The 14,577-nt window shown below is 43.5% G+C and overlaps 1 protein-coding gene across 6 annotated transcripts in view; it reads left to right on the top strand.

Moving 5' to 3' along the window:
* The window catches only part of FSTL4 (follistatin like 4), a 359,281-nt gene that overhangs the window by 328,984 nt on the left and 15,720 nt on the right, over positions 1-14,577 (top strand). For 5 of the 6 annotated variants that reach the window (XM_068959795.1, XM_068959793.1, XM_068959794.1 and 2 more), the window contains 4 exons: positions 6,090-6,251; positions 7,271-7,405; positions 8,864-8,890; positions 13,671-13,789. In XM_068959795.1, coding sequence (XP_068815896.1) covers positions 6,090-6,251; positions 7,271-7,405; positions 8,864-8,890; positions 13,671-13,789 — 443 coding nt within the window. The remainder of the gene's footprint in view (positions 1-6,089; positions 6,252-7,270; positions 7,406-8,863; positions 8,891-13,670; positions 13,790-14,577) is intronic. The other variant, XM_068959798.1, reaches the window with a different exon arrangement.

Genomic DNA, 14,577 nt, shown 5'->3' with positions numbered 1-14,577 from the left:
GGCCTGAGCAGATAGGCTAACTATAAAACAAGCAGCCGGTGACATTTCCACGGAGTGAAGGAGTGTTTCAGAGCATCTCTTAGGCTAACGGCGAGCTTTACCGACAGAAGCGTTGCTTCAATAATTTAATCTTTCAGCAAATTAAGAGCATCGCATGGGACGTATTCCAGCGTCCTCATTCAGCTGGGGAGGGACCAAACCTGTGGGTTGTGACTGGTTTTCCCAGTGGGTATCCGGCATCATCAATCCCTGCTGCCCAAAGCGGGTGCGAAACGCCCCTGAGCTGGCGTAGTCTCACTTGTCTTGGCATGGCTGAAAATGTCGACTCGAGGGAGAAGTCAGTGGAGAATCCAGCTCCCGGGGGTGTTTTCTGAGTAATTGTCCAGCTGTAAAGCCAGGTTTGCATAAATCCAACCCCTCGTTCACTTCAGGTGCGCGATTAGAAAAATAACTTCAAGTACTTTTTCAAATCTGTGCTATTATCTGTCTGGTTTTGTGCGTGCGGGCTTTGCTCCCCGCGCAGCTCCGTAGCGAGGGCAGCCCAGCACCCTGCCGGCTCACTCATCGCTGAAGCCTTCGTGTGGATCCCGGGGCTTAATGTGACCCGGAAGGGCAGGGATGCCTTCCGAAAAGGAGGCAACGTAACCCGTTGCCCTTTAGGAATAGGTATTGCTCTATGCCGATATGAAAGCATTTAGTTTTACAGGAGACGTCATTAACTTTGTTACAGGAGGTCTATTAAGGCAAATTATCATTTAGTTATTTCTATAGATGTAGACAGACCTCTGCAAAGGAGAGCTGGTAAGAGTGGATAACCACATGCGGATTAATAGGGAAAGGCTGACAGGAAGAGGGACGTAAAGGGATGTTTCCGCACTTTAATAAGCGCCGTGGTGGAAGTGGGGTTTGATGTGACTGGAGCTCAGGTCTTCAGGATCTGTGTAAGTGCTCCCCAGCCCTGGCAACTACCTGGAGGAGAGCACAGAGCATCCGGCTGATTTGAATGAGAACTGGCTTAATGTTTCTGCATAGTAATTTGTCATCTTTTGAGATAGTAAACTGCAAAGTCTCAGCAATATGGGTAACTAGATTGCACACGCCGCAGCTGGGAAAATAGGTTTCCTTCCTCAAAGTGCTCTTTGTTTGATGAATGGCAGTTGAAGGAAAAGCAAGTTAACAACTTAATCCCATGTATATTATGTGATATATTAGGAGGCCCGAACGGAGTTTAGTTGGCAGGCGACAGCGTAAACTTTAGCGCTGTGAATTTAAGGCCCAAAGGCTTGGAAACTAAAACCAGAGCACCGAGGAAGCTAAACGGAGAGTGGAGAGGGGCTCGTCGCATCGCATCACATCACGTCGCCGAACGGTCCGCTCTTCTGCCCGCCTCGCTCCCGGCCGGCAGCCCGCGCTGGGCGGCAGAAGAGCGCAGACAGCGGCTCGCGTTGCCCGAGACGGAGCCCTGCTCGGGAACCAGGCTCACGTAAGGTAGCGGATGAAGGACACGTTGACGAATTCCCGCTGGCAAGAGGAGCGGAAAGAAGCACGAGCGAGCCGAGCTCCGCCAAGACGCGGGCAGCCGAAGTGTGGCTCGGCAGCTCCGCTCCATGCGGGGGACTGTCTGTGTCTGTCTGTATCAAACTGAAAGCTACGTTTTGAACATGGAAATTTTTTTTTTTTTTTTACTTTTTGGTATTTTGTATTAAGATTTCAAGGCGGTGCGGCAGCACCGAGTGAGCCAGAGCCGTGGGGCTGTATCCGCTCGCCTGTCTTCTGCAGCTGGAGACTAACATGCTGGTAACCTCAAAAAGACAGTTTTTATTTTACAAAAGCAGTTAGATTTTTTTTTAATAGATAAAACTCCAAGTGGCTGGGGAAGAACTGAGTGAAAATAGAAGGTTTTATACACAGCCCTTCCCAAGCTCGTTGTGTTTGTACAGGCAGGTCCCTACTTCCAGACTGGGTTTCAGATAATTCAGTGGCTTTCGGGGCTGCATTAACTCCTTCTGGAGTCCTGGGATCCCGAGGAAGTCCTTTTTGTACCACCTGAGGCCTGTCAGTCCAGTTTGCAGAATATTTTCCTCTTTATTGCCTTTCTCTACTGAAAAGAATTGGATCCTAGTTAGGTACACCCTCTCTGCCTGCTTTTATCTGATGTATCCTGTTAATCTCCGTGAAGACCTTCCCCTTTGTCTCTGTTTAGAACGTAGCATTGGCCTGCAACAGCTTCATCAATTAGATGAAAAAATAGACATAAAACAGGAAGCTTAGAGCCCAGCTTTAGCAAAATTGAAAGTTCTTTGAATTCAGAGCTGTAGTTGAATGTATTGCAGACTAATCAAATATATCAGAAATTCACCCATTGAATTCACTTTTTACATAAAGTAAATTCGCTCCGTCACAGTAAAACCTGTGGGAAGGAAGGCACTTACTTGTCGGTAGCAGGCAAGGCAGTGTTGTTGCTCAAGCTAGCTGCTGTATCTTTAGCAGCACCCCAGCCCCGTGCGCGTAGTACTGTGCTCGGGCTGTTTCAGCAGGCTTCAGCGCAGCGCTGAACACAGTTGCATGCAGCCTGACTCGAGGTCACGTATTGCACAGTCTGGCCGTGTCCAAAGGTCCTTTCCAAAGCAACCTGTCTGAGGGAAAGAAAGGTTTGTTTTGCTCTACTGCTAAATATCACACAATGCTTCCCTTTGTATCTAAATCTACATGAGCCTGGGATTTTTGCCTAGGCCATACATGCCTTTCACAGGCAGCAGGGATCAGCGCCTCTGGGAAGTGGTCCTACATGTGCGATGTTCATACGGACTTGCTGGAGCTTGCACAGCTGTTTTGGAATATCACAGATAGTGCAGCTGAATCCAGATGCTGTCACAGACAAGCCGAGGTGAGGATGTTTCGGGCAGAAGGCATGGGGACCACCACACAAATGCCTGCAACTGCTGGCTCGTGTCTGCTGGGCAAGAACTGTAAAACACGCGTGTGAAATGCAGCCTGTATGTGATGTTTGTGACAATGTTTGGGTTGCCCTCATCAGTCTTATCACAGCAATGGTAAAATTTGAGTCAGTATGTTTATACACCTGGTCTTTAATGTATCTGGAAGAACAGAACGTGTTGGAAAGGCAGCACAAGGTCCAAGAATGAAAAATTCATCTGAATCTTGCCTGCTCGTATCTTTGATCAGGAGTGGCAAGGAACAGCTAGAAAATTAAGTTCTCTCCCATGTATGGATATTGCTTGGAAAAGGTGTACAGCATACGCTGAGTATAGAGAAGAAAAGCAATTTATCATTTTCAAGAAAAAAAAAATTGCTGAGAATAAAGGATCTCATAAAATTGTAATCAGCTATGAGAACCAATAGTTTGCAAATCAAGAGACTACTGAGTGTAGGGCATCATTTTTCCTGGTTCTAGCACTGTGGAAAACATCAGCATAAATCAGTGTTATGTTCCTTAAGTATAGTTTAAAAAGCCATTTGATCTTCAGCCCAATGATAAGAGGCCAAAAGGACAAATTTTCCAATAACAGAGAGATGCTTTAAATGCTGTCGTGTTTTGTTATTGTGGCACTTCAAGAGAAAGCGTGAGGCTTCAGATTCTTCTCAGTGCATAAGTGGAAAGATTAAAGCATCTGAAATACAGATTAATTCTAAAAAGCACTGAAAGGTATAGGTCCTATAGCAGCAATGTATGTCCTTGGGGCTTGATCTGTACTCTTTGTGTATACCAGCTGAGCTGTTTTGTTGTAACGAACTGGTCTCCCCACAAGTGAGGTACTGCTCAGTGTGTAGCAGCAGGCAACTTACCTAATCTCTTACTTGTTTTGAGTGCTGCTTTCTTCATACTTTGCTTAAGGTAATAGCATTTTTATATTGCCTTTGGCTGCAGACACAGTAATGGTTAGCAATGATATATATTCACCAAGGGAAATAGCAAAGGATAATCCGTATATTCCAAAGTCTGGAGATGAAATCTTTGCAAGTGTTAAGTAAAATGTGCTTAGCTGGAATGTATTAATTTGTAGCAAGGACAATAAAAATGCATTCTGTGGTTTGCTGGTATCGCAAGACAGTTGCATGCAATAATCAACCTGTGCAATGAATTATATAAGACAAGGGAGAAGAAATAAAGAGTTTAAAAATGGAAGGAGCAGGAAAATGATGAGAGCAAGAATGGAGGTGCTACACCTAGTTTTGTCAGTGAAAGAATACAATTTCCCTGTTAATCACTCTATAAAAGATACACTCCTTGCAATAATTTCACGTTAAGCCAGTTTTCATGAAGAACATCAATTCAGCATCTAGGAGCTACGAGCTACCTTTTGCAATATAAATCTGCTGTGTTGTCAGTTCTGCTAGTGAAGTATGTGGGTTTCTCAGATGCCGGCTAACATGGTATGAGGCAAAAAACTGAGAGATGCAAGGAAACTCTGCTGTGTTAACGAGTGCCCGCTTTCTAGAGCAGGGACCTGGAAGTCATTGGGAGGGCTGGCACTCACAGCAGTAGCACCAGGAAAGCCTAAAGCAAACCGCTGTAAGGAAACCTTTGCAAGGCAGACAGGGAACGCGAAGCTCCTGGCTCTGAGTCCGGACGGCTGGGAGAGCGTCCCTCAAACAAACACGGGCGTTGGAGCAGGCAGCGGCTCCGAAAGCTGCCGGCCCTCTCCGGCCACAGATCGCTTCCCTTGCTGTTCTCCCGCTGGGTCTGGCACCTCCTGGGATCAGGAGCAGCTGCAACCCTGGCAGCGACGGCGGGAAGATAGGCTAAAAAGCTAGTCACTGCTTTTATTTAGAAATTGCAAACTCAGTTTAATAAAACAAACCTTGCCTTTTAACGTCCTCCTGCTTAAAAAGCTCTTGTGTGTTGTTTTATTACTACCCTTCATCTTACAATACATGTACTTACATTTTTAAGTTAAAGACATAGAAGAAATAAGTCCTCGTGTCCGCTGCAAGTGTGCAATTTAAAGACATTCCTTTGCTAAAGGTCTCTCCTCTTCCCCCCCCTTTTTTTTTTGGTTTCCAGTTGCCCCTAGGCATTTCCTCTCAGACTGCGCTTGAACAATCTCTCTCTTTTAAAGCTATAAAAAACAAGTCGACTTGAGGGCTTTCTGTCATGGCTGATTTCATTCCAAGTATTAACCAGAGCTGATGGCTCAATGCTTTCTTAAGCAGCTGGTAGGTAAGACAGAAGTAAAATACATCTCTCTCTTGTAAAGCTCGCGAAAAAATAAAAATAGAAATGGAAAGAAAGCTGTAAAGTGTGTGCTAATGAATGTAATTATTCAAACTATCCCACAAAGGTATTGTGAGATAAGAGGAAGGACACTGATGTTTTTTTCCCAAAAATGAACCCTGTTTCAAATTCTCTTCCGTGTATATGAGTACACTGTTAAGAAATAGTTAATGGGTAGCATTAAGACTTCTTGATTTGAGCAATGAAAGCAGCATGATTGAAAATCAATGAGCATAGCTGAAATTGGGATATGGTTAGTAGTGCTGCCAGCTGGGCATATTAAATCGTTCAGAAGGGACGTCCTGAAACAAGGCGAGTCACGCTTTGAAAGCCTCCCCCCCAAAAAACAGAAATAATCTATAAATACTTTGTTTGTGCAGGATAACAGGTAGTAACATTTAAGCCCTTTCATTACGTAATGTAATTAAATGTAGAATAATGTGATACATTTAATAGGAAAAAAATAGGCAAGGAGTCTAATTCTTCCCTGACTGGATTCAGTGAAATTTTGGCATTTATGCTTTAATTTTTAAATCTGTGAGCATTCTCCTTAGTTTTCAATCCAGCTGCTATTGAAGTTCCATCAGACCTTCAATGAGTGAAAGCAGGGGTGCTCTAGATACAAAAGCAGATATTCAGGTTGCTGCCTGGAACTGCTTTATTAGCTTGCTCCTTTCTTCTTCCTGAACCCCAAAGTTGGACTGTAGAAAAATCATTACCGCAGCTTGCACTGAAAGCCCTTGCTTATTTTCTCGTTTTGGGGATAGGTTTGAAGGCAGTGACTTACAAGCTGCCACCAAGGGATGACAAGCGCCAGGCTGGTTTAAAGCGGCCGATCCCTTGTTCCCCGCAGTGCCGCCGGTGATCCGCGTGTACCCGGAAACGCAGGCGCAGGAGCCTGGCGTGTCGGCGAGCCTCAGGTGCCATGCCGAAGGCATCCCCAATCCCCGAATTACTTGGCTGAAGAACGGCATTGATATCATGCCAAAATTATCCAAACAGCTCGCGCTCCTAGGTAAGAACAGAATTTTGACTAATTACAGTACTGTAGGCGGAGAACTAAGCAGGAGTATTTGGTGCTTCAGAGTAGAAGTTGTACTTTTACTAAGTCACGGTTGTTGGAGAGTGTGTTACATAACCCTTGCTCGCTCTTTTTATCTGCTCCAGTGAATTTCTCAAGAAATATAATATTGATCGCTATAAGTAGTAGCAGCAATCTGTTAAAACACAGTATGCGTCTTTTTTCGCATGGTCTTGCCTCTGGTGTAAATCAGTGCAAATCGGAAGAGAAGCACATTGCACTCATTGGTTCAGGTGCAAAGGGCTGCGCAAGATGCAAGGCCACTGGGAACCAGACTGTGATTTGGGTGGCTTTTCACACCCACCTCTGCAGGGAAATTTGTCTCTTTACTAATGTTGGTCCTCACTGTTGAGATCTGAAGATCTAAGCATAGAAACACTAAATGCGATAGACACGGTAATAGGCAACAGTATTGAATTGCAATTTTGTGTGTAAAAATACCCTCCCCGCCCCGAGATCTTGCAGCGCTGCATTGCAGCCCTCACCCAGTATCGGCAATCCCTGTATGACTGGGTCAGGCGTCTCAAAATCTTGCAATGATTTTGGACAGTAGTCCCATTTCAGAAAACAAATGATAGGAGCAACTCTCTGGAGACCTTTCACAGACCGGCGTTTTTGTTGGCCTGATGAAAAACTGTTTGCGACATTGATATGATTATTTTTTTCTCCACTAAAGCCAAAGTATTTTTTTGTAACAAGAAGAAATAAATGCAACGTAGTTTACTGTTTGCATGTGGGATTTTTCTGTGTTAATTTGTGGCACGGAGTCTGTATGTGCTAATGCAAAGAAGCAAAACAGCAACTCATCAGCTGTTGTAAGAATTCCCTAAACGCCTATATATGTGCATTGGGAGATGTTGTGAGATGAACGTCAAGCTGTCTTCCAGCGGCTAAGGCAATGTAAAGCAATTCGCAGCAGTGAGGAACACTGTTTATGGATGTCTTTCTTACAGCAAATGGAAGCGAACTTCATATCAGTAGTGTTCGATATGAAGACACTGGTGCCTATACCTGCATTGCTAAAAACGAGGTTGGAGTGGATGAGGACATATCTTCACTTTTCATAGAAGACTCTGCAAGAAAGACCCGTAAGCCTGATTTTCCACATATTCGAATCTTTAATACATCTTTAATGACATACGTGCAATTTTGTAGTTCAGTCCATTGCATGCGGTATGTGGGACTCTTACTCATAAGGTAATGACAGCTTTGTCTGTGTATTGATCAGAGGATTGGATTGTGCTTTGAGAAGGTATCACGTGGGGAAGATAAAAGCTGCAATGGTGCCTTTTATGTGCCAGAAGGGTGCTGGGGTATGATATGAGTAATATCTTTACTGAAGTAATAACTTGGTAATATTTTTAGCTATCAAAGGGCCCAAGCTCTAATATTTTGTCCAATGACACATTTCAGAAAATAAATTTCATTGATTTCTGTACAAAACTTCCTTTCTAAAGGCAGTTAAGAATCAAAGCTGGCAAATATTTAGATGCCCGAAAAACGCTCAGATTGAATTACTTATTTTGCCTGTATTTTCATCACTGAATAGCCAAATAGGTGTCTCCTCTGTGTGAAATTATCTTCCTCTTCAAAGACAAGTATCATCCCATCCATTCGGAGCTGCGGAGCCGCAGCAGGCGCGTGGCAGCGTTGCCTTCGCGGCGCTGTCCCCGCTGGCTTGGGGACAGCAAGTGTTGGCAACGACGATTAGCTGCCGCTCTGGACTCGCTCCCTGCCCGCTCCTGCTGGCTTTGCAGCTTCTCGGGGGTTGCCCCTGAGCCTGGTGAGATTAACGGGCTGGGTGCTAATGGGATTTTTGCTACTTGTCCGAGCGCTAACGAGGAACACGTACTGAAAAAGAAGTTAGCCAAGAAACATGCGCTCTCTTGGCAATTCTTTGGAAAATGTATTCTTTTCTTCGTTAAAGAGATCCGGGTACCCTTGTTAGGATCAGTCGGTTTCCCTCAAGTACTTGCGCAAGAAAAATTATGGGGGTTGGGAAATAATTGGATGTGTCTTAAACAAATTCAAATACAGATGTACTTTCAAACAATATTTGAATCCTACAAGAAAACGTAGTTGTTTTCATGAAATGCCAAGAAGAAATGCCTCAGTGGGTGTAGCTGGTGTAACGGCCAGGCCTCGGCTCCTGGCAGATGTCACGTTTGCTTATGGGAATTGTGCAGAAAACCAGGGCCTGGACCCAACCTGCAACTACATCGGGAGATAGCTGCTTCTGTTTCGCAAAGCTTTGATCCTGTGTCTGGGCCACAGGCTAAAAGCATCTCCATCTCAATGAGAGTTTTCCCCATGTCATAATTCCAGCATTGTCTCCAAAAGGGACGTTTGTATTTAAAAATAACTCTTTTTCCTGATATTTTACTTTATCTGGATGAATGTTACAGAGATTTCACAACTTAGTTCATTTAAACATGAGTATTAATTCAGTTACTTGCTACAATGAAAATTTTGACTTTGTTTTGTTTTGTTTTGTTTTTTCCTTTTCCTGATTATTTTCTGGCTTCCCCAATTTTCTGATGCTGCAGTTGCAAACATACTGTGGCGAGAGGAAGGTACTGCAGTAAAGTTCTTTTGTTGTAGTGATAATGTGCTTGTCTGCTTTAATAATTCCATAATGGGCCATTCTCCACTGATTGCCACTAACTCTATCAACTTTCAGTTATCAGATTAAGTACAGACCAGCAACTTAAAAGCTGAACTATTTAAATAAGAAATGTCACGCCAGTGATAAGTCCTGCAGATAACTTTGTACAGTTTTCCACTGTAATAGACTACCATAAAATATGTTAAAATGTGACTTTTATATAAGCTGCCGCCAAAGCAAGTAGCCTGAGATTCTCAAGAAGTGTTAATAATTGTGCAAGTGTCAAAAGTGCTCCCAAATTACCATAACTGAACAAAGTAAGGCATAAATTCAATATGCTTGCATTTTTAGGCAAGCAATTCAAGCTTTTCCTCCTCAGTGCACGTATTGATGTTTACTAGGTAAAAACAAAAATTGTGTTCACGTCTGTTAGGCAAAAAAAATAAAAAAGGGAAGAAACAGGTTTTGCTTCCTTCTGTGCTTTAAATCAATGCAGGGTAAAGGTTGCCCCATTTCTCCTTGTTTTAATTGGCAGTTAAGATCTCTAGTTTGATCAAATTTATAGCGTGCCCTGCGCAAGGTCAACATCTATGCGTCTTGGAAGCCAATTTAGAGAAAAAGCATCCTAAACAGCTAATTGACTCAAATGCATTATCGAGGCACTTGAAGTCAGAACTGATTTGATTTGGCGTGTGCTTGTGCTGTAACCGTGTGGCAAGCACGCAGCGAGGCCGCGCGGCAGAGGCTGCGCCCCAGCCGCCTGCCCCTGCCTGTGCGAGCACGGTGGGCAAATGCAACCTCCTTTGGGGCACTTTGGGGCTGTTAAAAGTGCAGGCAGCTCGCCGGAAAGAAAGTTCTTGGCCTGAAGCACAGTTTTAAATCTGCGGTTTGCATACGGGGCAGCCTGGACCTCGGTGTCCTGCTCTTGGAGAAGGTCTCGACCTCGGCGTAAGCAGGGCGTCCTGGTCCCCGAAGGGAGAGCCTGCCGCGGGTGCCCGCCCCGGAGCAGCGAGGAGCGTCTCCTTACTGCTGATGTTCGTGTCGACGGCGTTATGGGCACGGACTGCTATTTCCCTTCTGCTTAGAGCTGAAATCGCTAGTGCATTGAATCAGCCCAGCGTCATCGGCACGGCGCTGCGTGGCTGCTGGTGCGCCACGTCGCTCATGCTCCTTTTTAAAGAAAGTAGTTGGATAGCCCTGCCGGACGTAGAAGTATAACAGTATGTAAAGAACAACTAAGTTAGTTGCAGAAAGTCTTATTATAGGTCTAGTAAACAGTATGGAATTACTGTTTAGCGACCTTGCACGTTGTAAATAAAAGTATGGTCAATTAACAGGGAAACAGGGGCAGGAAAAGCAGATTCGCTACTGATGTTCCTAAAACAAGTCAGCATCTTTAGAGCAAGATTATTTTCCTCTCTGCATTGTTACATACTATTTGATCAGCACATTCATTCAAGACAGCCCACTGAACAAATGCTTTAGCATGTGAAAGCTTGACACAGAAAGAGCTGGGAGAGAGGGATGGTATTTTTGTTTTTACATTTTAATGTATTTTCCAATTCCGTTAAAATGAAAACTGTATCAGTAAAAATATTAACAAATGGATTGGTAGACTTGAGCTCCTTTAAAATGATCACATCCTCATGCCTACAAGGTTTGTAGTAACTGCAGCTATTAGTAAAATGTACATTAGTAAAATAGTAGCTGTAAATTAAAACACTGTTTTTGCTGCAAGTCCAATTTTTAACACAAGTAGTTGGTCATTTTAAAAATCAGTCTATCAGTCTGATGTCAGAACTTTTCACAGGACACGCACAACTAAAACCTCAAGCAATGAGTGCACATAGTGTGAGCAGCCGGTTAAACGTTGACCTGGAAGCACAGGCAATATCTGCTCAGCGTGCAAACTAGTTCTTATGCATATGCATTATGTGCAGAGAAAACCATGTGTAGCCCAAATGTAACGTAGAGATTTATTTTCACGCCAGTGTTCATTTTCACAGGCAGCGTGGCTTGCTTTATTCCTGGATAAAGGGAGCACATCATGCCAACAGGCAATCACCAATTACATAAATGCGTGCATTTAAAAAACTGAAAGCCCTTCTGTTACCAAATTTAGGTGCTAAAATACTTCCAAGCATTTTGATTAAACTGAGGAAAATTATTCAAGTAGGACAGTACGCCACAAGTGACATATTGGCCCTTTGATCTTGAAGGTGAGAAATACAGATGTACATATTTCTCAAACAAACTCTTGTCATCCTCTGTCCACGTGGACTTCAGCCTTAATCCACCGAGTGTCTTTGCTTTATTTCTTCTGTTGATTAAAAAAAAAAAAAAAACCTGGAGCCAAGCATCTTCTGGAACAGTTAAAATAAGAGCTCTTATGTTTAGAAGACCCTCCCCATGCATTAGTTTTTTTGTTATACAGCTGTTTGATGAGGTATGTTGCCTTTTATAAAGCCTTTTGATTCTGAAATAGTTGTGCCGTCCATTCTGGAGTGTCCCTAATTACAAAGGCGGGGGAAAAAAGAAAAACCCTGCCCGTTAGTTCTCTATCTCGACCCTGCCGCACTAGTATCAGTAGTACGGTTGAGCAGAAGTCTCAGTTGCCCACCTCCCCGGACTGAGGAGCTGCAGCAGTGTAGTCAAGAGTGGAGTTTCTGCTACCCATCTCCGCGGGGCTGTTTGTATGCGTACCCCAGTCAAGGTCTGGCGCAGACTGTGTGCAAGAGCGTTTTTAGTTAATTTGGTGAACTCTGAAAAGAGAGGATCTTCAGTACCTGAATGCTGTTAGGAATTCCTACCTTATTTTAATCCGTCAGCAATGGAAGTTGCTCTCATTTTACTTGCCAAGTCACTAACTGTAAATCTACTGAGGTGAAATCATTATCAAAGTGTTTTTGTGATTAATTAAGGCCAAGGACAACTAAATTCTGAAATACGTGCTTATATTGTAATCAGATCATCAGGTAAAATTATACCACTATTGTGCATGAAAACATTGATGAGCATCTTCACAGCTATCAGAATTTATTGCCTGCCTGTTTCCACTGCTTAAGATTAAAAAACTTGTTACTCCTGAAAATATGTGCACTCATTCCAGATAGGGACAAATTCTGCCCTCTGATACCTGCACTCAGCTCCCATTGAAATAGGTGGGAGCTGAGTGTATGCTGTGAGCGTGGATTTTGGTCCCTGCTACCCAAACGAAATGTTTTAACAAAATATTCGTAAAAAGTTAGCCCTTAGTCAGCAAAAGGTAGCGTAGTTCTCAGTGGGAGTTCAGTAGATTTTTCTACATGCATGATCCCTCACCGTGGCATCACATTCAAGGATCACAGCTCCTTTATCCGCCTGATGCCCCAACTGGGGTATTTCTGTGCTATGGTTTAGAGAGAGACTCAACTTAAACATTGTCAGCGCAACAAATATCTCATGCTGACAAGCTGTACTCAGAAGCCACTTATTTGGCATAAGAAAAGGGGTTTTTTTTAGTCCAAAAAAAAAAAAAACCCTAGGCAAACATCCCTTACTAAACTACGTATTTTATGAAATTTTCTAGAAATGCTTTTATCAAATTGTACGTGCTTTTACTGTAAAGCTTTCCTATGGTGATTTAGGCCTTAATCCTGCAAACACTTAACACCTGTGGAAACTCTACGGCCTCGAGCGGTCTGTAGAGCTGTCACGACAGGACCAGCCTAAGGGATCATAACGCTGAACGTTGTTCATACCTTTAGAACTGGGAACGTATTTTTCCATGGGCAAAAGGTTACTAATGACCAATTAGCACCTCACCATGGAACGCTGGCAGATAAGTACGCGATCCACATTACCTGGGGTGACAGTGGTCCTTGCAAACATTCATTGGTGGTATAATGTAGAAAAAATTAAATAATGCTTGGATCTTTCTAACTGGAGTGTTTGAAAAGATCCTGACCATTTCTTAAAGATACTCCATTACCACATTTGCATGTAGCTGAAGAAGAGCTAAATTCTCAGTGTTTTAAGGCATTTCTGCGTGACAGAAATGAGAAAATGTGATCTGCTAACAGCACAGCAGTGACAGCCAGTTTTGCAAATCTCCTGGAATGCCCCAGTTGGATCAATGAGTGCTATTGCAATGCTGAAATACTCCACATTTGTGAATTACAGTTTGCAAAATTTCAAAAATGTATTTGTTTTGGTGGCTTCATTTAGTTCATCTGATGGTTTAGGAAATAGATACATTTTCATTAATGGAATAAATGTTAAACATATTTTACTTCATTACTTCCAGTTTCAAAAAAGTCGAATTAATTGTAATGGAACAACTTTCAGATTAATTTTAGCTAAAGTCTATCTCTCAGTTTTCAAATGATTAGATAACTATTCTTAATGAACTCATAAAAAAACCAAAGTCATAAACTGAGGAGGTTAAAGTGTCATACAGGGGCTTATTTTATTCACATACTGACATGGTTCACACGTGCAAGACCAGAAGGCATTTAGTTGCATACAGCTGCCGCCACCAAGGCAATGCATTTTTGAATCTGTCTGTACCTCTTCACTCCTTGAAGCCCTCGTTGTGACATGAAATTTGATTTTGTGAATGCACTGACTGCATCCAAAAGCCCAACTTCTTTGTAAGGCAGATTTTGTTTGTTGCGGGTGGAGGGGCGATTGTTCTTAAAGCAGCCCAAACAGTTAAGGATGCATACAAAAAATCCTACTCTTTTTGCCTTTTTTCCCCCCACTTCAAGGCCTTAGTGTTGGGAACATGTTCTATGTCTTTTCTGACGATGGGATCACAGTCCTGCAGCCGAACGAATGTGAAATCCGAAGGCACGTCAGGCCGGATGAGAGGATTTTCACAAGTTACGTAAGTCCTGTGCAATGCAGCGTTTATGTCATTAGTCGGCTTGTCCTTGTAAAGGTGGTACTGCAAAAACCATAAGGAGGAACGTTTCTCTAAAGAATGCGTCCAGTGGAGAGAAGAGCTTGTGGCTACTCCGAAGGTGCAAATGCAGAAACGGAGAAAGACTCAACCTTGCTTTGCCGGCCCTGGGTTGTCATTGCAGGCAGGCAAGGAGGTTATCATGTACCCTGGTCACGAGGAGGCCAGGAGCAGTGGGATTTTCCTAGCTGCACGGTGACCTGACCGTGGAGGTCTGGCGTTGCTGGATTTTTAGGCTGAGCTTAGTCTCCAGCTCTCACGGCTGTTGATGCCAGTGAGGTGAGAGTGCTGCCAGGTCCAGCTCTTCTCAGCTGGAAGACAACTACCCGGTAGTCTGTACCCAGCAGATACTGCCAAGCGCTGGGAGACTTTGTCCTAATCCCTTCAGAGGTTCTTACTGTCAGAGAGACTATTTGATGCAGTTGCTGGCGCTTGGCGGACTTCATGTTGCATTGCTGAGGGTCCTCTTCTTGAAAATTAAGAGAACCACCTATGTTACAATCCTGACGTGGATGATTAGTAACATGCTATGGGGAATTTGACTGCAGCTACCGTGTCAAAAAGCATGCAAAGATTTTCACTTGTCTTGTGTGAATTATTCACATACTCATGCCCAGAAGTTTTAACTGGGCTGTTCAGAAGGTTCAGTAGTCGATAGTAAATGCGTGCACACATCACTCACTGGTGCTAACTGGCCCCTTTTGCTGATGGCT

Source organism: Struthio camelus, chromosome 13 (genome assembly GCF_040807025.1).
Source record: "Struthio camelus isolate bStrCam1 chromosome 13, bStrCam1.hap1, whole genome shotgun sequence".
NCBI classification, from domain to species: domain Eukaryota; kingdom Metazoa; phylum Chordata; class Aves; order Struthioniformes; family Struthionidae; genus Struthio; species Struthio camelus.
Note: the sequence above shows the minus strand (reverse complement) of the source record. Positions and strands in the feature narration are given on the sequence as shown.